At 36.7% G+C, this 22,538-nt stretch overlaps 1 protein-coding gene and 1 non-coding gene across 5 annotated transcripts in view; both read left to right on the plus strand.

Annotated features, from left to right (window-relative positions):
• The window catches only part of Mtx2 (metaxin 2), a 67,620-nt gene extending 54,395 nt beyond the window's left edge, over positions 1-13,225 (plus strand). Inside the window, exons 5-11 of one of the 4 annotated variants that reach the window (XM_029557277.1) lie at positions 1,745-1,821; positions 3,124-3,216; positions 3,681-3,719; positions 4,110-4,235; positions 5,393-5,469; positions 8,642-8,739; positions 12,795-13,192. In XM_029557277.1, coding sequence (XP_029413137.1) covers positions 1,745-1,821; positions 3,124-3,216; positions 3,681-3,719; positions 4,110-4,235; positions 5,393-5,469; positions 8,642-8,702 — 473 coding nt within the window. In that variant the 3' untranslated portion in view covers positions 8,703-8,739; positions 12,795-13,192. Of the gene's footprint in view, positions 1-1,744; positions 1,822-3,123; positions 3,217-3,680; positions 3,720-4,109; positions 4,236-5,392; positions 5,470-8,641; positions 8,740-12,794 lie in introns of all 4 variants that reach the window. The other 3 variants (XM_008855318.2, XM_029557276.1, XM_029557279.1) reach the window with 3 other exon arrangements.
• LOC115067988 lies at positions 5,569-5,716 on the plus strand. Its single transcript, XR_003847352.1, has one exon. It is a non-coding gene; the product is annotated as a small nucleolar RNA SNORA57 (small nucleolar RNA).
• Positions 13,226-22,538: the final 9,313 nt, after the last annotated feature.

A 22,538-nucleotide genomic window follows, 5' to 3' on the forward strand; every position in this document is an offset into this window, starting at 1 on the left:
CCGGGATATGAACCCAGGTCTTCTGCAAGAACAACCAGTGTTCTTAACTGCTAAGCAATCTCTCCAGCCCTGCCTTAATATATTTTTAAGAAAACAAATAAAATACCCTACCCCCCACCAAGAATTTGAAACTAATTATTGAAAAGGAGAAATACTTTTTGCTTCTAAAAATACCATAACTCGCCAGGTGTGGTGGCGCACGCCTTTGATCCCAGCACTTGGGAGGTAGAGGCAGGCGGATCTCTGTGAGTTCGAGGCCAGCCTCGTCTACATAGTGAGTTCCAGGACAGCTGGGGCTACGGGGAGACCCTGTCTCAAAAAAGACAAAAAAACAAAAAAAAAAAACAAAAAACCATAACTCAGAATACCCATTAGCATAGGTACTAAACAGGTTTAAACAAACAAACAAAAAAACCCCCTAGATTACCTATACTTACTCTAATATAGATTTTATCCAGTTTCAAAACAAAACAATATAGCCTAATGTTTATTTAGTTTAGATTTTTGTTTCAAGATTTATAAAGCAGTAAAAGGAAGGAATACTCCATTGGTAACAGGGAAATACATTTAGTGTTGTGTTTTCAAAAGATTTGCCTTCCTTTGTAATGTTTTCCTATGGATGCAGATGGAGCTTTTGTTGGTGCTGGATACCTCATCCGTTACCCTAGGCAGACTGAGCCAGAGAGAAGATAACCTATTGAAAAGCTGCAGGAAGAAGCCTGCTGATAGTGTGAACTCTGGTTGAACTAGATTTGACAGCAGGTTTTGTCCTTTAGCATTTGGAATGGACCATCTTGCGATTTGGAAACTGTTTTGTTCCTTCATCTCTAATAGTTGCATTAGGCATTAATATTTATTAAAATGGAGTATTACTTTTTAATGTGGCATTTATTTAAAAGTACCAGTTTTCTTTTTTCTTTTCCTTCCCTCCATGAGGATCATGCCTAGGACCATGTGTACTGGTCTAGTGCTGTGCCACTGAGCTGCCTCCCCCTAGCATTGCTAATTTTCCCAAGTGTACTATTTTGTTCTTTTTCCTTTCATGTATTGGGAATATAATTTTTACATAACTCACAAACCAGCATGCTCTCTAAGATTGTAAATTTTAAAACTTCCTTATATTTTGAGTCAAAGACATTTATTAGTGGTGCTAAAAATACCTCAGTGGATATAATAAATTTAAAATTAGAAAGCAGAAATGAAGTCTTTTTAAATCTAGTTTTCAGTGCAAGTTAATACATTTTACTATACCCTCAGGAGAAATCCTAGTTAAACCTTTGAAATTTATCAGTGTTCTGACCTGGTTCATGTGACTTGGATAATTAGTATTGTTTATTGTTAGCTTTGAAGTGAGAGTATTATAATCTGTCATGTCCAGACAAGCACTCTTGAAATGGATCTACATGTCCTGTCCTTTTTCCTCCTTCCCTTCCTTCCTTCTTTTTTTTTAGAAAGTGTTTTACTTCTAAGACTGGCCTTGAACTTAAGATCCTCCTGCCTCAGTCTCTTGAGTTCTGGGATTATAGGCATGTACTATTACACCTGATTTTTTTAAGAAAAATCGTTTATAGTCAGTCCTTAAACATTTGTGGAGTTCAACAGATGCTTCTGCTTATAGGTGTAACTTTATAATATCTATCAATTAAACATTCCTGAGTTTTTTTGCTAACTTTTTTTTTTTTTTACTAGCACAAACTTTAATTTTTTGAAGCTGGTTTCTCATGTCTTTTTTCTCCCTCAACAGGAAAAGTACCTTTTATTCATGTGGGAAATCAGGTAGTATCAGAACTTGGTCCAATAGTCCAATTTGTTAAAGCTAAGGTAATAAAAAAAAAAAGTGTATGTGTTTGATCTTAAATATGTTATTCATCATTCTTTTGTGTGTTGTAAATGCTGATGCAAATTATTAGAACATATTTCTAAACTAAGTTGGTGCTTTTTCATAATATAAATAAATCAGTGGCAAAGATGTGGTTTTATCTTTATAAAATGGTAGCTAACTTAGGCATAATTCCTGTCCTAAAAGAAGACTTTTAGGTTCTTATGAAGCATCCAATTGACCTTTGAAAATGGAGATGTAAGATACATTTTGAAGTTGAAAATATTAATTTACTCATTTGAATGATTGTACTGTTCATTTGTTTAATTTAGACTTTAGTAGTTATGAAACTCTACCTATTAATATTTAGGAAAATGTTCTTCTACACTTTGTGTCACATAGATAGATCCTTTAAAATTGCCAACCAGTGCTTAAAAATTGTTCCATATACCATTGTTACATGGTATTTTGTTGTATTACACATGTTAATAGCTTTTTACTCAAGTCTTTATTAATGGACATTTTGGATATTGGCCAATTTTTTGCTATTATGAGTATTAAAATAAATTTTCTTTAACATAAACTTTTGTATACTGTCTCACTAGGATAAATTCCTAAGAGTGATACTGGGATGTCTTGTAGTATACCTTTTAAAATATAGAACATATCACCAGACTGAACTAAAGGCTATACCATTTTGTCTATCTACCCATCAATATAGTGTCTTAGAATTTATTACTATCTTTTTTCCTAATATTTTTTCATTATGTCTTAACTAACATTTTTCTTTCATCCTTGTATATTCTATAAGTAGCAAATACCAGTCTTCTGACATTGCTTTTATTATTAAGGTTTATGTCAGAAGCATACAAGGTTTACCAACCATTTTGTTTTTTCCTTTATGAGATAATTGATTATGTAATTTTGTCCACTGAAAATACATTTAAGCTGGGTAGGGTGGCACATGCCTTTATTCCCAGCACTTGTGAGGCAGAGGCAAGCCAATCTTTGTGAGATCAAAGTCAGCCCTGGTCTGTGTAGCAAGTTCCAGGCTAGCTGGGGCTACAGGGAAAGCCTGTCTCCCCACCTCAAAAAAAAGATGTATATAATGTTAATACTACTTAGTAGTGATAGAATATTAGATATGCTTTTATGTAAAACAATTTTGTTTTAAGAGACATTTTGGAAATTAATCCATTGTATGTAATACACATACATATTATATTACTTGTTATACTAGTAAAATACTGAAAGTTTTTGTATATTTAATATGATGCGCTTAAATTTTTTTAAATTCCCTTTAGGGCCATTCTCTTAGTGATGGGTTGGATGAAGTCCAAAAGGCAGAAATGAAAGCTTACATGGAATTAGTCAACAATATGCTGTTGACTGCAGAGGTATAAGATAAGGCTTGAAACAGAACACAATCTTTTATAATCTGTTTTCTCTTATAAAATAAAACTTTCATTGTGGTTTACCTTAAACTCATTGAGAAGTGCGATTCTAGGGTTGGAATGATTATCCAGATTATTCGATCAGTATCTTTAAACAAGTTTCATGATATTTTTCAGTTCTAGTTTTTCTGTTTGTAAAGAGAAATGATTCTTGCCTATTCATTATTTTGACCTTTTGAAGTTTAATAGTACCTGTAAAATAATGGTATTTAGAAAAACTATATAAATATTTTCTATAAAGCACTACCATTAAATTTGAGAGTTCTGTAGAGTAGATTACCCAAGAAGAGAAAACTCACATATGTGACCTATAAAGTTGGCTTATAAGAAATTGCTATGGTAAGAAATAACTTTATCCCTTTCTTTTTGATGTTTTAAAGTTTTAGTGACTGTTCTTTTGTTCCTAGTTGTATCTTCAGTGGTGTGATGAAGCTACAGTAGGGGAGGTGAGTGGTTCTGCAGCATTTATCTTAATTAAAATTTAATGAGAAAACACTTTTGCTCAGTATCGCAAGTCCCTGCTCATAAATGAAACATTGTGGTTTATACCATTAGTGATACAGTTTTTCACTTACTTTAATTTTGCTTGCACATACATTTTAGGGAAGCTGTGTGTCATTGTTTGATATAACTGGTTGTAAAGTACATAAAAGTTTATATATTTTTAAAGGGAATGGCTTAAAATTTTAATTTTTTTAGATTGCAAGCTATGTATTTTTTTTCAGATTGCTTTATATATTTTCTCTGGAAATACATACTTTTTAGAACTCTTGTTTGTAAGAATGCATTATTTTTAGGGAAGGATCATGCATTTTACAAAATCTTTTTTGCTGTAGATCACTCATGCTAGGTATGGATCTCCTTACCCTTGGCCTCTGAATCACATTTTGGCCTATCAGAAACAGTGGGAAGTCAAACGCAAGATGAAAGCTATTGGATGGGGTAACAAGACTCTGGACCAGGTCAGTTCAGGTTGAAGTTGACAAAAGCTTCAACTTCCTATGCATTAAAAATGGTTATTACAAAAAAAAAATGGTTATTACTTTAAAAATAATCTCAATAATCACTTGCTATTATTTTCTCTTTCATGAAGTAATTGCATTTCTTTTGTAAAAGTTATACATGCTTATTTGTATATATGATACAAAAAAGGATATACAATTGTCTGAAATCCCACCACCTCAAAATTGCCATCCTTAGTTTGGAGAACATTTTTCTAGATATCTCTTAGTAATAATGCCCTTAAATAGTATCATATTATGCCTCCAATTCTATAACCTGCATTTTTTTCTTCCCCTGAACAGCACATATGTTAATAAATATAGACCTGCTGCACTAGAGCTTTACAAAAACCTTATTAAAGGCAGGCGTGGTGGCTCACGCCTTTTATCCCAGCACTTAGGAGGCAGAGGCAGGCAGATCCTTGTGAGTTCAAGGCCAGCCTGACCTACATAGTGAGTTCAGGTCAGCTGGGACTAAAGGGAGACCCTGTCTCAAAAAGACAAAAATAAAATAAAATAAAATAAAAACCTTATTAAATATAGTACTTAATATATCTTTTCTTTGGTCTTCAGTTTATTAAAATAACAAAAAAAATTTTAAATGTATTTTTTCAAGGTCATGAGTTTGGGCATCATTAAACTAATCAGTTTTTTCTTTTTGGCCAAGGCTACCCTTGATTTCTAGCCAGCCATCTCACTGATGTATGCTACAAGGGGGATTTAGTAAATGAATATGGGTGGAGTAAGATGCATCTCCAAGAGTTTCCAATAGTGTCATTTTATAGAGCAAGATTTTTAATATATGCAAAATAATTGAATATATGGATTCAGGAAAATATTGTTTGGGGAGTAAAATTTTGAGAGAACTTTCTTGTTATAGTAAGCCTTATTAGTAGCTTAAATGTATTTAATAGAAATTCACTCAAATTTTCTTCCCATTAATATTAAAAGAATTATTTATGCCATGTATGTGGTCTGTGGTCTTACTAAATATATTATAAAAAGCTCACCTAAGTTTATATTTTTGTCATAAATTGTGATACAAATTGAATTTTAGGATAATTTTTATTGTTTTGCTAACTTAGATATTTTTCTTTGGGGTTCATTGCCCATGTTAGGTCTTAGAAGATGTAGACCAGTGCTGTCAAGCACTTTCTCAAAGACTGGGAACACAACCCTATTTCTTCAATAAGCAGTAAGACGTTTTATTATTGTTATATATCTTTTGTTTCTCACAGGGGTTACAAATTTCTTTTATCACAAAGGTATTATTTTTTCAAGAAGTATTTATAACTCTGCTTTTCTTTGGGGGAACCAGATGTATAGTTCCTCTCTTGTTATGTACAGAGGCAGAAGGAGAGGTCTCTAGCCCCCTTGGTCTCATATCACTGATGTCAGCTGCTTTCTATCTACAGGTTTTATTCTCAAGGACAAGGATACATTTAAAAAAAGAAGAAAGTAATATAAATATGTATAAAGGACTTATTTTTAAAATTCATCTTTATACCCATTAAACACTTATCCCTTCTTGCCTGTTAGGCATAGTGTGGCTCTGGGCAACTCAGATTTCTAAAATGCAGTCCTTGTTGAATTTTCTTAAGGTCAGTCATATAAATCAATCATTTTTATATGATTTGACAAAGATTTTAATAGATGGAGTTGAAGACACTACAAGAAGTACAAAATGGTAAAATCCTAAATTTTAAAGTACTGCAAAACATGAGTTTATTGCTAGCAACAGCTTTAATCTATATTGAGTGTTACTTTGAGACTAGGAGAGTCGTTAAGACTGAACACTAAAGAGTATTATAGGATGGACAAACTCTGTTATTAATTTATTCTTTAAAAAGTTATGAAAGTATTTTTAAATATAGAAATTACTTGGTACAAATGAAGTATATGTTAGTATGTAAATTGAGTAATTCATGTTTCATTGACAAGATTAAAAAAATTTTAATACTAATGTAGGCAAAGAACTTTCCTCTATTAAAAATTAGAATTTTAATGTCTTTTCTATGAGCCAGTGTGAACTTAAATTAACATTTTAATCTCAGTGGTTTTCCAGGAAGGTTATCTTTTTCTTGGCTTGTTATTAAAAATGTGTTTTAGCCTGGCGTGGTGGTGCACACCTTTAATCCCAGCACTCGGGAGGCAGAGGCAGGCAGATCTCTGTGAGTTCAAGGCCAGCCTGGTCAACATAGTGAGTTCCAGGACAGCTGGGGCTACAGGGAGACCCTGTCTCAAAAAGACCAAAATGTTTTAGGTCGATAATTTTGGTTCTTTTCACATTTGCATGTGTGTGTGTGTGTGTGTGTGTGTGTGTGTGTGTGTGTGTGTGTGTGTGGTACGCGTGTATATGTGTGTGTCGCGGTGTGTGGAGATACATGTGTGTATATGGGGGGGGGCGCGCGCCCTTGTCTTATGTATGTGTTCCGATGTGTGTAGGCATACATGTGTACATGGATGGAGGTGCACGTGCCTGTTCATGCCTGTGGAAGCTGGAGGTTGATGTCAGGAATCTCACTAGATTGCTCATATTTTGAGGCAAGGTCTCTTAATCAAACCCAGAGCTTGCTGCTATGGCTGGTCTTGCTAACCAGCTTGCTCAGAAGAGATCCCAACTCTGGCTTGTGAGACTGACAATATAGGGAGCCACCATGCTCCCTGCACACTTAAGTGTGCACTGGGGATCTGAATTCCGGTTCTCTTGATTGCATGGCAAGGCCTTTAACTGCTGAGCAATCTCCCCAGCCTTAGGTTGGTAATTTTTTAAAAGATGTATTTTAGTTTTAATTATGTGTGTGTGCGTGGATATGTGTATAGTTAGGTGCCCATAGATGCCAGAGGCGTGGGATTCCTGTGGAGCTGGAGTTGTAGGCAGTTGTGAACCACCCAACATGGATGCTGGGAACTGAGTTCCAGTTTCTACAAGAGCAGTTACCACTCTTAACTACCAACCTATCTCTCCACCCTCTTAGGCTGCTAATATTTTTGGTTTTTGGTTTTTGTCTTCTCGAGACTGGGTCTCCCTGTAGCCCCAGCTGCCTGAAACTTGCTATGGAAACCAGGTTGGCCTCTATCTCATAGAAATCTGCTTGCCTCTGCCTCCTGTGTGCTGGCATGCACCACCAGGCCCAGTTAGGCTGATAGGTGTTTAAATGCTTAATTTGCTATGAGCTTTATACTTTCATGAGCATTCATATTCTATAGCCATGTCAGATGTCTTTTGTAAATGATTATGAGGACAGTTTGGAAGTCTTTAAATTATATTATTCTACAATACATATATTGTATATAACACATAGAACTCAGGTTATATAAAAATTGGGGTCTGTTGGTCTCTGAAACAGAAAGGCACAAAATTCATGAAATCCTGGTCTGTCTAACTTCTACAACTATGTTCCTATACCTGTTGCTTGGTCCCTAACACAAAGGAGTAAATATACCCAAATGTTAGTATTCTGTAGTTCTTTTTCTTTCTGATATTTAATTCTTCATAGTTCAAAAGCTCAAAGGGGGTACGTTTCATTGTTTGAAGTGCTTTGTTATTATCAGTGAGTTAGTTTTGTTGTACATGCTGCCTTTAGGGGTGGGCAGGAGAATAGATCTAATTTACTTCTCTTCTCAGTTAAATTCATTATCAAAGTGTTGGTAACCAGGGATCATTCGGTTTGTGATTTTAGAGGAAAAATGAAGATACTACTTTTGTTAATAAATTACATTTAAACTTACAAAAGAAATTGAAATTTAGGGTAGCTGCCAAAACCAAAGACTTCCAATTGAGGAACTGTTTAATTTGTACTAATAGTAGGTATTTGTTCTAATAGTAGGTATTTGAAGTAATTTTTCATTAACCAATAATTATGATAGCAGAATAGATTTAATTTTTAATTTTAGTTTTACCTAAACTTTTTATTTTTATTTATTTAGTTTTTTGAATGTAAGCCTTTTGTTGTGAAGCCCTGGAACTTGCTTTATAACTCAGACTGGCCTCAAACTCATGTTTACTCTGCCTTAGCCCCCAAGTCTGGGATTACAAGTACATACCATCAAGCCTGGTTACCCATCATTTAATCAGTATTAAGTGAAGATAGACTATGTTAAGGGAAGGGTAACTTGCATTTTTACTTTACTATGACAAACTTTTCCTTTTTCTGTGTCAGGAGTCATTGTTTTGTGAGACATAGTATTTTAGCTAGAACGGTACTAGCTTAAGTTAAGATGCATAAGTTCTATTTTAGGTTGGAGGTCTTGAATTCTACCCTTGGTTCTCACATATACTGAACTGTGACAAATCTAATTCTCTTAGTTTTCCTATATATCCTATTTTTGCTCTTTTTTTTTTTTTTTTTTTTTTTTTGAGACAGGGTCTTCCTGTACCCCAGCTGGCCTGGACTTACTATGAAAGAAACCAAATGTGTTTTTTGAAGAGAAGAGGGAAAAAGAAATTAAGGGAGATCTTGTGGTAAGGATAGTAATTAAGAAAAGAGGACAAACAAAAGGACCTTAATTTGTGTGTTTTAGTAACAGTTTTTAAGTTCACTGTTTAGTATGTAGGGGATACAGAAATTATTTCTAGTAGTATGAAGAAATGGCAAAAGAAATAACATATTAGGAAAGAAAAAAATTAGAGAACACCTAGACAAAATTAATGCTTTTGAAACTAGATCATACTATAAAGGATATCAGAGAGAAAGACAAAATAATAATGAGTAAACAAAGCATAAAGAATGAGTAGGAGAAAAAATTTAAATCCGAAAGGTTAGGAAAATGTTCACGTTTTACAGTACTGTTTTTATTTTGATAGTCAAAGGGTAGTAAATAAAACCAAAAGAAATGATAATGCAAGATAAACAGGCAACAGTAGAACCTTAAAATATATTCATCATCCTAGAACATTTTTTAATAAAAAGTCTGTAAAGATAAATATGGCAATACATTTGGAATGGCTTAGAGCTCATAGGAAAAGAATTGGCTGTAGACATCCATATTACAGCCCACAAACTCTTAAGCATAAGAGTGGAATGGTGAAAAGTTATAACTTTTCTTCATGTAGTGTCACAAAGCAATTAAAACAGCAGGTGCATGAAGGTCTGACTTGATTTAACATTGTAGAAATGCTGAGCAAAATCTACTCAAATTTTTTTGCATTTAGTGTGTGTGTGTGTGTGTGTGTGTACGTGCGTGTGTGTGCGTGCGTGCATGTGTGCGTGCATGCATGGTCTACAGTATAGGTATAGTGGTTAGAAGACTTAGAGGAGTTGGCTCTCTCTTTCTACCAAGTGGATCTCAAGGATAAAACTCATATCATCAGGCTTGGCTGCAAGTTCCTTTACCTTGCTGAACTGACTTTCCAGTCACACAAGTGTGCTTTTTAAAAGGAAGCAGTTGTGGAAACTGTTAATTTATTAAAGTCAGAAGTATTTAATGTAAGTTGGTGAAATTTGAAAGGACTGCCAGTCATGGTGGGCATGCCTTTAATCCCAGCACTTCAGAGGCAGAGACAGGTGGATGTCTGAGAGTTTGAGGTCAGCCTAGTCTACACACAGAGTTCTAGGTCAGCTAGGGCTACACATAGTGAGACCCTGTCTTTAAATAAAAGGAGGGGGGTGGTGGTGACTGGAGAGATGGCTCCATGGTTAAGAGCTCTTGCAGGAGATCTGGGTTCGAATCCCAGTACCCACTGTAATTTGAACATAGTCTCTTAGTTGATTTCATTCAGAGCCTTCATTTATTGATAAGGAATGCCCAGCTCTACTTCTGGAAGCTACACTCTTGGTTCTCATCCAAGTGGAGGATAGTTGGCACTAAACAAGAATTAAAAAGATAAGTCTCCCCTTGGTATGATAGATATATCTTTTAAGAAATATGTTTAGGGATGTAGGAGAGTTAATATTTATATTCTCATAAGGTACCTTAACTCTACATTTATCCAGTGTCTCCTTGGTTCTTTGTAAAGATCTGTTTGTTATTGATTCATCTATGATGGAAAAAAATTGTGGTCTACTAAGTCCAAGGACACTTGTTATGTAAAAAAAAAATTATCCTGTTGACTATCTGAAAAAAAAAATATCACATATCCCTTAGGATACTTTCTTTTCTTGTATTCAGCAAATGCTGTTCAGATCACACATTTTGTACTAGGAACTGGTGCTATAAAGATTCAGGGAGTGCTGCCTTTAAAACTTGATGTGTAATAAGGGAAACAATTCAGTAAGTGCAGTTACAGTATGTTACAAGAAACATATCAGGGGCTGGAGAGATGGCTCAGTGGTTAAGAACACTGGTTGTTCTTGCAGAAGAGCTGGGTTCGAATTCCAGCACCCACACGGCAGCTAACAACTGTCCATAACTCCAGGTCCAGGAGATCTGACAGCCTCTTCTGAACAATGCAGGCATTGCATGACATGTGCACTTACTACCTACATGCATTCAATACACGCATATACAGAAAAATAAAAATAAGAAATAAAATTTAAAAAAAGAAGCATATCGCCTTGTAATTGATTTTTCTAATGCATGTTGAGAACCTACTTTGTGCCTGGCATTGTTCTAGGTAGTGGGATTAAAGCAAGTAGATAAGTTTATTTCCCACTATCCTCAACCATAGAGCTTCTCTTCTAGTAGAGGAAATGTACAATATATAGCAAATATTAGATGGTGTTAAATGCTACATGGAGAATTAAAACTGGATCACATGATAGGCAGTGACTCAGTGTCCACTTCAGTTTGAAAGATAAAGGGAAGCTTTAAATTGTAACATTTGCGGATTATTTTGAAAACCAAGAAGGTGCCAATATAGTAAATTTCAGGCAGCAAGAATAGTTGGTGTTAAGGCTCAAGATGATTTTGAGCTTGTTATGTTCAAATGAAAGAACCAAAGACCAGTTTTGGTGTTGTATACTGTGATGGCGATGTGGTAGGCAGGGACCATGGCATCTAGACTTTATAAGCTTAGGGTAGCAAAGTTGACATTTTAGTGAAAGTAGAATGAGGATCCGTTAGAATATTTTATACTTGGAGTGATGTGATGTAGTGGCATTGAAAAGGTCATTTTAGCTACACTATGGAGAATGAATAGAAGCAGAAAGTCACATTAGAAAGTATTGCAGTTGTCTAGGTAAGGTCTGGACTAGGAGTAATAGACAAGTGGTGACATTCAGGGCACATTTTGGAAGTAGTGTCACACCAGACTTGCTAATGCATATGGAACATTAAGTTTATGCAAGTGTAATCTCAGAATGCTTGATTTGAACAGTCAGGTGGATATGGTGTGATTTATTTTAGAAGTCAGGGAATTTTGGAAGACTTGGATAAACAGGTTTAAGGTGCTTATATTTACATAATATAAGATGGTACATAGGCATTTGAATGTATGAATCTAGAGCTCAGGGGAGTGATGAGGGCCTGAGGTAAATATTAGGGAATTAGTGGCATAAAGCTGTGAAATACGATGAGGTCATTCATTAATGACCAAGGCCACATAGTTAGTAAGTGGCAGAAGTGAAGTTCAAATTTAGATCTCTTCTCCTAAACCAAATTAATCAGTTTTGGGACTGATGGCAAAAATTCATAATTATGAAGGTATTTTCTTCTTTTAGTACTATTGTTTTAGTAATTATTTTAGTATAATGTAGATTGTTGATGTTCCATTTATAGACCATTGTATTTGGGATAAAATTTATCTTCTTATAATATATAATTAAAGAGAGGAAAAAAACCTAGGCCATTTTATGTTGAAGTCATCTTTTCATGACTGGAGGATTGTTTCCTCCAGAAATGAAATCTAAGTTGCCCTAAAATAGTTGTAAAACTGAAGTTATAGGGGCTGGAGAGATGGCTCAGTGGTTAAGTGCTGTTCCTGTAAAGGACCCAGGTTTGATTCCCAGCACCCATATGGGCAGCTCATAATCATCTGTAACCCCACTTCCAGGGGATCCAATGCCCTCTTCTGGCATACATGTGGTACACATATAGACATGCAGGCAAAGCACTCATACATAAAATAAAAATAATTTCAAAGATATAAAAGTATAACATGTAGATTAGGTAACTGGATATCTTTTTGGGGGGGTCCAAATACTACAGTAAAATTCTCACAATTTGGCAGTATTTTATGACTTTATTAATATATTTAATTATGGTAATTCACATATATATATATATATATTCCATGTCTAAAATATCTTTTTTGTTTTTTAGATCTCTAGCACAGTTTCTGGCACATTAGAGTCCTCTTATGTTTGATGTTTAAAATGAATAAAATTAATATGTTATCAGTATAATTTCAACACATTTAATAATGCTATTCCAAAATCAAGACACACAACTAATAAATTATAGTTTAATTTTTTCATATCCTTTAAAGTTAAGATGGAAAAAAAAATTTAAGTTGTGGTAGGATTTATTTCTGTGACTTTTTCTTTTAAGTTGATTACTAAAATATCTTTTAAAATAGAATGTTTTCTGACATAAAAATTAGGTGCCACTCATGTCCCTCTTGTTTTTCCTTCTTTTTAGACCTACTGAACTTGATGCCCTGGTGTTTGGCCATTTGTATACCATTCTTACCACACAGCTGACCAATGATGAACTTTCTGAGAAGGTGAAAAACTATAGCAACCTTCTTGCTTTCTGTAGAAGAATTGAACAACACTATTTTGAAGATGGGGGTAAAGGCAGGTTGTCTTAGAGCTGTATGTCAGTTGGTTATTTTAAAAAAATATTGAATTATGTGTTACTTGAATGTTAGATATTAGTAACAATTTCAAAACCAAAACCACTGTTTTCTGAAACCTCAAAACAAATTGCATAATGTTATATACATGTTCTTTATACTGTTATTTGTGTATTCATTAATATTGAATTATTTGATTTGGTACATTGTATTCTATACCTTGAAATTTTTGTTTCCGTATGAGCATATTAAAAATAAACCTTAAACAAATGTATGATTGTAATATTTACTTTCTTTTGATCTTTCTGAAAACGACTCATTGAGCTTTATACATAGGAATAAACAGGTCATTTCTATGGCAATTAATTTTTGTCCATGCCCTAAGATTAATAGATAGATGGTGGAACTGACCATGGGAAAATATTCTTTAAAAAATGTCCACTTAGAGAGGCAGGTGGATCTTTGTGAGTTTGAGACCAGCCTGATTCCCATAGTGAATCCAGGCCAGCTGTGGCTACAGGGAGACCCCCTGTCTCAAAAAAAAAAGAAAGAAAATAAAATAAATATGCACTTAGAAAATGGGGGTGATTGTAGGGCATTCAGTGATACAGATTGAACATGTAAGAACATTCTTCATATCTAAATTGATTTGAATTAAACAGTGTTTCATCAGAGCAGGGATGGGTTGAAAGAACTATTTTTTTGAGACAGGAACTTTCTTTTAAAAAATTTTAATTTTATGTGTATGAGTATTTTGCCTGCATGTATGTTAGTGTACTCATGTCATATGATGCCTACTGAGGCCAGAAGAGGGTGTTTGGTCCCCTGGAACTGGAATTATAGACTGTTGTCAGCCACCATGTTGGTCCTGGAGACTTAACCTGGGTCCTCTGTAAGAGCAGCCAGTGCTCTTAACTGCTGACCATCTCTCTAGCCCTAAGAACTTATTAATAATACTCTTTTATTCCTTTTTAGGGAGAAGGGGGGATAGTTTGTGTGCTGGATACACCTGGGAAATTTGTCAAATTGATACATCTGGGAAGAGGGAATCTCAATTGGGAAATTGTCCTGTCAGACTGGTCTGTGGACAGATATCATCTGTAAGGAATTTTCTAGATTGTTGAGTGATATGGGAGGGCCCAGCCCACTGAGGGTAGTGCCGCCCCTAGGCAGGTGGTCTTGGGTTGTATAAAAATGCTGGATGAGCCGGGCGTGGTGGCGCACGCCTTTAATCCCAGCACTTGGGAGGCAGAGGCAGGCGGATCTCTGTGAGTTCAAGGCCAGCCTGGTCTCCATAGTGAGTTCCAGGACAGCTGGGGCTGCAGGGAGACCCTGTCTCAAAAAGACCAAAAAAAAGTTGGAAGAGCAGGGGCCAGGGAAGCAAGGCAGTAAGCTGCATACCCCCATGGTCTATGCTTCAGTTCCTGCTTTCAGATTTCTTGACTTTCCTCAGTGATGAACATGAGAAAGCCAGTAAACCCTTTCCTCCCCAAATTTTGGACACTCTTTTATCACAGAAACCAAACTAGGAAAATTTTCATAGATGTATTGATTGGAATTGGTATAGAAACACTAAGGATTATATATTATATTCTCAAAAATTCTAGTACATTATAACTCATCACACCAGGGATGCTATAAAGAATCATATGTAAAAGTCATTATTAAAATGTGTAGAATGATAATCCTTCAATAGTTCCTTCTTTTTCCTTTACAAAGCATTTTAATCTCATCTGTGCAAAATACTGTGAGGATTATTATATCCATTTTATAGAAGAGGAAATGGAGACACAGAAAGGATAACACCATGCCCAAGGATATAGTAACTGGTAGAGTTGGAATACAGACCCAGCTTTTCACTGAAGTCTTTTGTTTTTTAATTGAAGTTTACAGATTTGTACCACATAAAGGATATATTGGGTTCGACTAGTGTAATCTCACATAAACTGAGTACTCTCTTTGGACTGTGATTCTATCACTATCTCACTATCTTTTCCTGAACTGATTATAATTATAAAGTGTAATATTAAAACAAAAATCTCCAATTACCTGGGTTTTGTTTTTTTTTTTTGGCACTATTTTTTAAAATGTTTTAATTGAATTTTTGTGTATTTTATACAGACATTCTCAAATAATCTTAATCATCTTTAGACCCATCCCCACTGGCATACTCCCACAGCCCCTCCACTGGAACCCATGTGTTCTGTCATCTGTATTAAGGCCCAGTGTGTCAAGTCAGTGTCCCCAGACATTCCCCTGTGCAAGCCCATCCACTGAGGTCTAGTCAGCCTATCTAGAGTCTCTTGTTTTAGAAAGATCAGCTCTTCCTCATCCAGCTGTAATCAGCTGTCAGTGTTTCCTCAGCTACGACTGGGGTCTGCTGTTCATTTCCCCAGTTCTATGCTGGGTTTTTGTCTGCCCAAGTTGGCATGGGACTTTTGTCATAGAATCCTATGAGCAGGATCCCAGGAGATTGTAGGACTCTGTTTCCATATGGTTGTGTACCTCTTCCTTGGCTCTTAAAATCTTTCTACCCCCTCTTTTGCAGTGGTCCCTGAGCTCTGAGTGGGTGACGTTTAATAAAGGAGCCCTTGGGGCTGGAGAGATGGCTTAGCAGTTAAGAACACTGGTTGTTCTTGCAGAAGACCCGGGATTGAATCCTAGCACCTACATGGCAGCTAACAACTGTCTGTAACTCCAGTTCCGGGGAATCCAATGGCCTCTTCTGTCCTTCCCGGGCACTGCATGACACGGGTGCACTTACCTCCATGCAGGCAATTCACTCGTACACATAAAATAAAAATAATAAATAAAATATTTTTTAAAAAAGTAATAAAGGAGCCCTGTTCAAGGACTAGCATTCAGCAGACTCTCGATCTCTATGCTTTGGCCATTTGTGACCTTTTGTGTTCCTCTCCCTCTGTTGCATGAGGGATCTTCATTAATGAGAATTGACAGATTCATTAGTGTCTTCATTACCCCTGTCATATATTCCATGCACCTTAGGTGTAGAGGTTGCATTGTAGATCCGTCACGTAGGCATGGACAATTCATAATGTCTGTGTGTGACCAGTTGTGGTACTTGGTAATAGTCTCTGACTGGTACAAAATAAGCTTCTTTGATGAGTGGTGACTGGGATATTTGTCTGTAAATATAAGAATACATATTTTGCACATAGCAAGAAATTACATTACTCGAGGGATCTAACAGTTGTGGGGTTTTCTCTAAGATTTATGACCTCTTCAGCTGTGTGTATTTGGTTATGTTTATAGTACCACACTTGCGGTTCCTCCCATTGAGTGGGCATTTAGTTCAATTAGGTAGCTGTTGATTGCCCCAAGATAAAAGTGCCACTACTGTACCAATGTCATATGCTATGCTGGCCATTGATGTGGTTATTTGGTCCTGAAGCTGGCATTGGACCATTGATTGATGTTTTCCCTTGGCACCTTCATACTGCTCTCTAAAGCTATGAGAGCTAGCCTTCAGGGGAAGTGGTTTCAGGTCAGTTCCAGGTCTATTACTCCAAATCCTGTGTCCAAAGTATGTTCTGTCTTCTGCAGTAGGGACTTACCTTCAAGTTCTAGGAGGCCATCAAGGCTGTGGCAATAGCCTGTGTAATTTTGGGAATCTCTTGGACCACCCTGGTCAACAAATCATGGAAGGTTTCTTCTGTCTGGCACTAGTTTTGTTACATAGCCTTTAGTTACACACATGGAATCATATAAAGATACTGTATATGTTGGAATAATGTGATTCCCTCTGTTATTATTTATTTATTTATTTATATTTTTCTTTTTATTTTTTGGAAGAAGCATTTCATTAACGCTTTAACATATTCAGTAACACATTCCAGAGAAATGATACATCTCTTTCAAAGGTGGCTGTAAATTTTTAGGTTCAGAGTTGAATTAATACAGTCATACAATATTGAACTCAGTATAAAACTGTAAGACATAAAATTGAATGAGTTTTACCCTTTAAAGATCTCCATTTCATTTTAAGATAAGCTGCTTCCTACATTTTTAATTCTACTAACATTTACATGTTTGCACATGTGTTTTTAATCTCTGTATCTGATTATTACTAGTCACAGGCAGTTACACTAGGATCCTTAGTACCTGAGAATGGATATAAAATCATCAGGTAGATTTCACTGGTAATGTTTATCACCTCTACTATTTAACATGAAGTAAATTTTTTTAAATTTCTAATAACTACATGATTAGAAGAAACATTTCATTACAGCTTTAACATATCCAGTAACACACTCCAGAGCAAGAGTACATCTCTTTCACAAGTGGGTGCAAGTTTCTAGGTTCACAGTTGAATTAATATAGTTATATATTATCGAACTCAGTATAAGCCCTGTAAGACATAAAATTGAATGAGTTTTTATCCTTTAAAAAAGATCTCCATTTCATTTTAGAATATATTGTTCAAAGACTCATTGTTTCTGATACTAACACTGAGATGTTGGCGCATGCATCTCTAATCTGTATGTATCTGATTATTGCTAGCCATAATCAGTTTCACTTGGCTCCTTGGCACCTGTGTATGCCTATAAAGTCATCAGATAGATTTCAGTGGTAATGTTTATCACCACAACTAATTAAAATGGCGTAAATTTGATTTCTCCTCAAATATAATACATTTTGAAATTTTTCTTTTTTTTTTTGTCTGTGTGTGTATATCACACAGAACATCCCAAACCACCTTATTCAACTATATGCCCACTTCCCAGGTGACACCCTCCCATAGCCTCCCTCCCCTTATACTCTGTTATCCCTGCTACTATCTGCTGTGTTGTCAGCACCCCCAGGCATTCCCCACTACTTGCCCTTCTGGTGAATCTAGTCAGCCTATCTAGAGATCTTTGTTTTAGGAGGGTCAGCTGTCCTTTAGATAAGATTGGGGTCTGCTGTTCATTTTCCCAGTTCTATGCTGGGTTACTACCTGGGAGTCCCTTGGGCCACCCTGGCTAACAACTCAGAAGGAGGTATCTCCTATCTGGCATTCTTGCTTGTTATGTAGCTTTTAGCTATACATATGGACTCTTAAAAAATTATATTGACCCCCTTAATCTTTGGTTATACTTTCATTTGGGTGTTTAAGGCCATACACTTGGTGCAAATAAACCAATCTATTTTTATTCTTAAGGTCCTTTGAGGATCTGTTCCTTAGGTGTCACAGGGCCTTGGAAGGAGCCCCTGGCTCCTTTCTTTTACCAGTTCTGCCTATGTGAAGATAAGTCAAAGGTTCTGCTTGACCGTGGTTGGCTTTGCTTGGAAGCATGGAGGAAATGATTCCTCTGTGTTGACCCTCCTCTTTGTAGACTGAACACTGGTTCAAGTCCATCTTGTGGGATCTCCTCGGCCTCCTTGATCAAGAGGACAGGTGACCAATCACAATTACAGGACATTTTGAAAGATGGTCATAGTCCCCTGGAACTAGTCGACCTAGGAGGGCAAGGAACAAAAAGTGTCCTTTATGTCCCTCTGACCAAATTATTTATAGCCCTCAAAGTTTGTCTGTTAAACTTCTAAGAAGGTTAGTTCCACCAGTCTGGTGCTTTTAATTACTGTGTGTCATGTAGATAAATCTTGGGCCAAGACCAATTGTTCTCAGGAAAACCTTACCTAGACATATATTTCTTGATGTGCTATGTATAATTTGTCAGTAGGTTGTTGGAGTAATATGGTTCCCTCTGGTTTTTAAAACTAGCTAGGCATTGTTTATCTCTCACATTGTCTCACCCCTCCATCATGGTTTCCCCAATTAAGGTGCCCCCATTTTCCCCCTTTCTCCCTTAATAATACCCTTCTCCTATGGTCCTAGCTCCCTTGAGCTCCTTCTTTTCCTTTATCCCCTAGGTTCCTTCTATACCCTTCCCTCCCCCTCCCTTAAACGAACCCAATTTTTGTCCATATCTCCCTTATTGATGCCAGTTTACTACTGTTCTTCTCTTTCAGGTTCTTTCTTTTCATTTACCTCCCTGTTTCCTTTCCATTATCCTGGTTCCTGTAGTTACATCTGGATATATAATCACTTATCAGGGTTTGGTTCTAGGATCCACATATGAGGGAGAACATATGTCGATTTTTTTTCCGAGTCTGTGTTACTTCACTTAGTATAACAATTTCTAGTTCCATTTACCTGCAAATTTCATGATGTCATCTTTCTTTACTGCTGAGTAAAACTCCATCATATAAATGGGCCATATTTTCATTATCCACTCGTCAATTGAGGGACACCTAGGTTGCTTCCATCTCTTAGCTATTGTGAAAAGAGCAGCAACAAACATGGATGTACAAGTGTCTCTGCAATAGGATGAGTTCTTTCAGTATATGCCAAGGATTCGTATAACTGGGTCAAATGGTAGATTCATTTGTAGTTTTTTAAGAGTTCTCCACACTGCTTTCCATAGGGGTTGAACAAATTTGCAGCCCCACCAGCAGTGGATGAGTGTTCCCCTTTCCCCACATCCTCTCCAACCTATGGTATCATTTGTTCTCATGATCTTAGCCAGTCTGACTGGGGTAAAGTGAAATCTTTAAGTGGTTTTAATTTTCATTTCCCTAATTATTAGTGATATTGAACATCTTTTACGATGCTTCATAGTCATCTTTACTTCTTCTTTTGAGAACTCTCTGTTCAGCTCCTTAGCCCATCTTTTAATTGGGTTGCTTCTTGCCTCGATTCTCTGTTTTTTGAGTTCATTGTATATTCTGCATATTAAACCTCTGACAGATGTGTTGCTGGTGAAGATGTTATCCCATTCTGTGAGTTTTCACTTTCCTGGTTGTTTCCTTTGATGTACAGAAGCTTTTTATTTTAATGAGGTCCCATTTGTTAATTCTTGCCCTTGTTTCCTGAGCAGTTGATGTCCAGTTTGGAAAATCCTTTCCTACACCTATATCTTGTAGGGTTTTGCCAGTGTTTTCTTCTAAAAATTTCAGTTTCAGGCTTTACATTGAGGTCTTTGAGCCATTTGGAATTCACTTTTGTGCAAGGTGAAAGATAGTTTAGTTTCGTTTTTCTACAGGTGGAGATCCAGTTTTGCCAACACCATTTGCTGAACATGCTGTCTTTCCTCCAGTGAATGTTCTTGGCCGCTTTGTCAAATATCAGGTGGCTGAAATTGCATGTACTCATATTTTTGTCTTCAGTTTTGTTCCATTGATCTATGGGTCTATTTTTGTGCCAGTACCATGTTGTTCTTATGACTATAGCTCTGTTAATACAGCTTAAAATCTGGTATAGTAATCCCCGCAGCATTGGTCTTAGTGCTCAGGGTTGCTTGGCTATCCAAGGTCTTTTGTGCTTCCATCTGAATCTTAGGATGGTTTTTTCCAATTCTGTGAAAAATGTCATGGGGATTTTGATTGGCATTGCGTGGAATCTGTAAATGGCTTTTGGTAGGATGGTTATTTTCACAATATTAAATCTTCTAATCCATGAGCATGGGAGGTCCTTCCATCTTCTGATGTCTTCCTCAGTCTCTTTCTTTACAGATTTAAAATTTTCACTGTCGAGGTTTTTAATGTGTTTGGTCAGGTTTATTCTGAGATATTTTTTTTTGCAGCTGTTGTGAAGGGGAGTGTTTCCATGTGGTCTTTCTCTGATTGCTTGTTTTTGTTATATAGAAAGGCTACAGACTTTTGTGGATTAATTTTGTAACCTGCCACTTTACTGAACGTGTTAATTTCTAGGGGTTTTCTAGGAGTTAATTTCTAGGTGGAATTTTTGGTGTCTCTTAGATATAATATATCATCTGCAAAATGGGATAATTTGATCTCTTCTTTTCCAATTATTACTCCTTTAATTTCCTGCTCTTGTCTTATTACTCTTGCAGGAGTTTCAAGCACTATGTAAAAGAGAAGTAGAGACAGTGGACAGCGTTGTCTGGTTCCTGATTTCAGTGGGAATGCTTCCAGTTTTTCTCCATTTAGAATGATATTGGCTGTGGGTTTGTTATATATGGCTTTAATTATGTTGTGATATGTTCCCTCCAGTCCAATTCCCTCTAGGACTTTGAACATAAATGCATGTTGAATTTTGTCAAAGCCCTTCTCTGCATCTATTGAGATGACCATGTGGTTCTTATCTTTGAATCCATTTATATGATTTATGACATTTATTGACTTACATATATATGGGCGTGCGGGTTTCGCGGAGCGCCAGCTGCTGGGCGTGGCGCCGGTCTCCAACACGTCGCTGGAGTGCGGCGGTCCCGCGGGCCGCGTCTGCTGTTTGGTCCCTGGCTCTCCGCATTGTTGGCGGGTCCCTGCTTCTCCGCGTTGTTGAGGCTCTCTGCTACGGGCGCTGGCCTGGTCGGGTTCCGTTTCAATTTCCACCGTGCACTCTCTCTCTAAGTTCGGGACCGTTGGCCACCAGGTCACGAGGGGATGTGCGAGAAACGGTGAAAGCTGGATTTCCGTGAGTCGTGGTTTACGAAGAGATAGCCCTCTCCGGGAAGGCTGGATCGTAGGCAGTAAGACACAGAACTCAGCTCAGTCAGTGGTACAGCTCCTTTATTCAGTGACTCAGCTCGGCTCCAAGTCTTAGTGATCCAGCTCCGATTATTGAGGGAAAACCAGGATACTTTATACTGTGGCGGTAGTGGTAAAAGCCTTAGCTGATAGGTACTTTGTGGGATGCCCTATTTACATATGGAAGAGGGCTCCTGCCAGGCTGCCAGACTGCCTGAAAATCACACAGGAAAAGCTGGCACTTCCAGAGCCAGAGGCCATGGCTACTTCAAAAGATGAGTCAGGAAGATGTCGGGAAGGCACCCTGCTGAAAAAGGAATCTCTGCATATGAGGCCGAGCCCATGGGCTATCCGGACATGAAGAGACTGCTACTTTACACAACAGGGGTCCCCAACAAACTTTAACCGAGACATTATACCTATACCTAACCCCAAATCTTAAAACTAACCCTAAACCTAATCCTAAACCTTATCCTAACCTTAAAGCTAACCCTAAACTTAATCTTAACCCTACTTTTAACCCTAACTCTCACCCTAACGAATAAATTAACTAGTATTGGATATAGATCTTCTTTGAATATCTGATAGAATTCTGCTGTAAATCCTCTGGCCTTGTGCTTTTTATAGTCGGGAGGTTTTGTATTACTGTTTCAATTTCTTTTTGTGTTATGGGTCTGTTTTAGCTGATTTTAATCTCTTCTTGGTTTAGTTTTGGTGGTTCCCATGCCTTTAGATATCATTCCATTTCTTTTAGGGTTTTCTCCAAATTTGGTAGCATATAGGCTTTTAAAGTATTCCCTTATAATGCTCTGTATCTTTCTGGTGTCTGTTGTGATGTTTCCCCTTTCATCTCTGATTTTGTTGATTTGGAGATGTTCTTTCTTTCTTTTGGTTAACTGGGCCAGCGGTCTGTTATCTTGTTTATCTTTTCAAAGAAGGAGCTCTTGGATTCATTGATTCTTTGTATTGTTTTCTTTGTTTCAACTTCATTAATTTCTGCCCTGATTTTTGTTATTTCTTCTTGTTTGCTGGGTTTGGATTTCATTTGTTGTTTTTCAAGTGTCTTGAGTTTCAATGTTAAGTCATTTGTTTGT

This window comes from Nannospalax galili, unplaced genomic scaffold, assembly GCF_000622305.1.
Source record: "Nannospalax galili isolate Female #2095 unplaced genomic scaffold, S.galili_v1.0 scaffold346, whole genome shotgun sequence".
NCBI lineage: Eukaryota > Metazoa > Chordata > Mammalia > Rodentia > Spalacidae > Nannospalax > Nannospalax galili.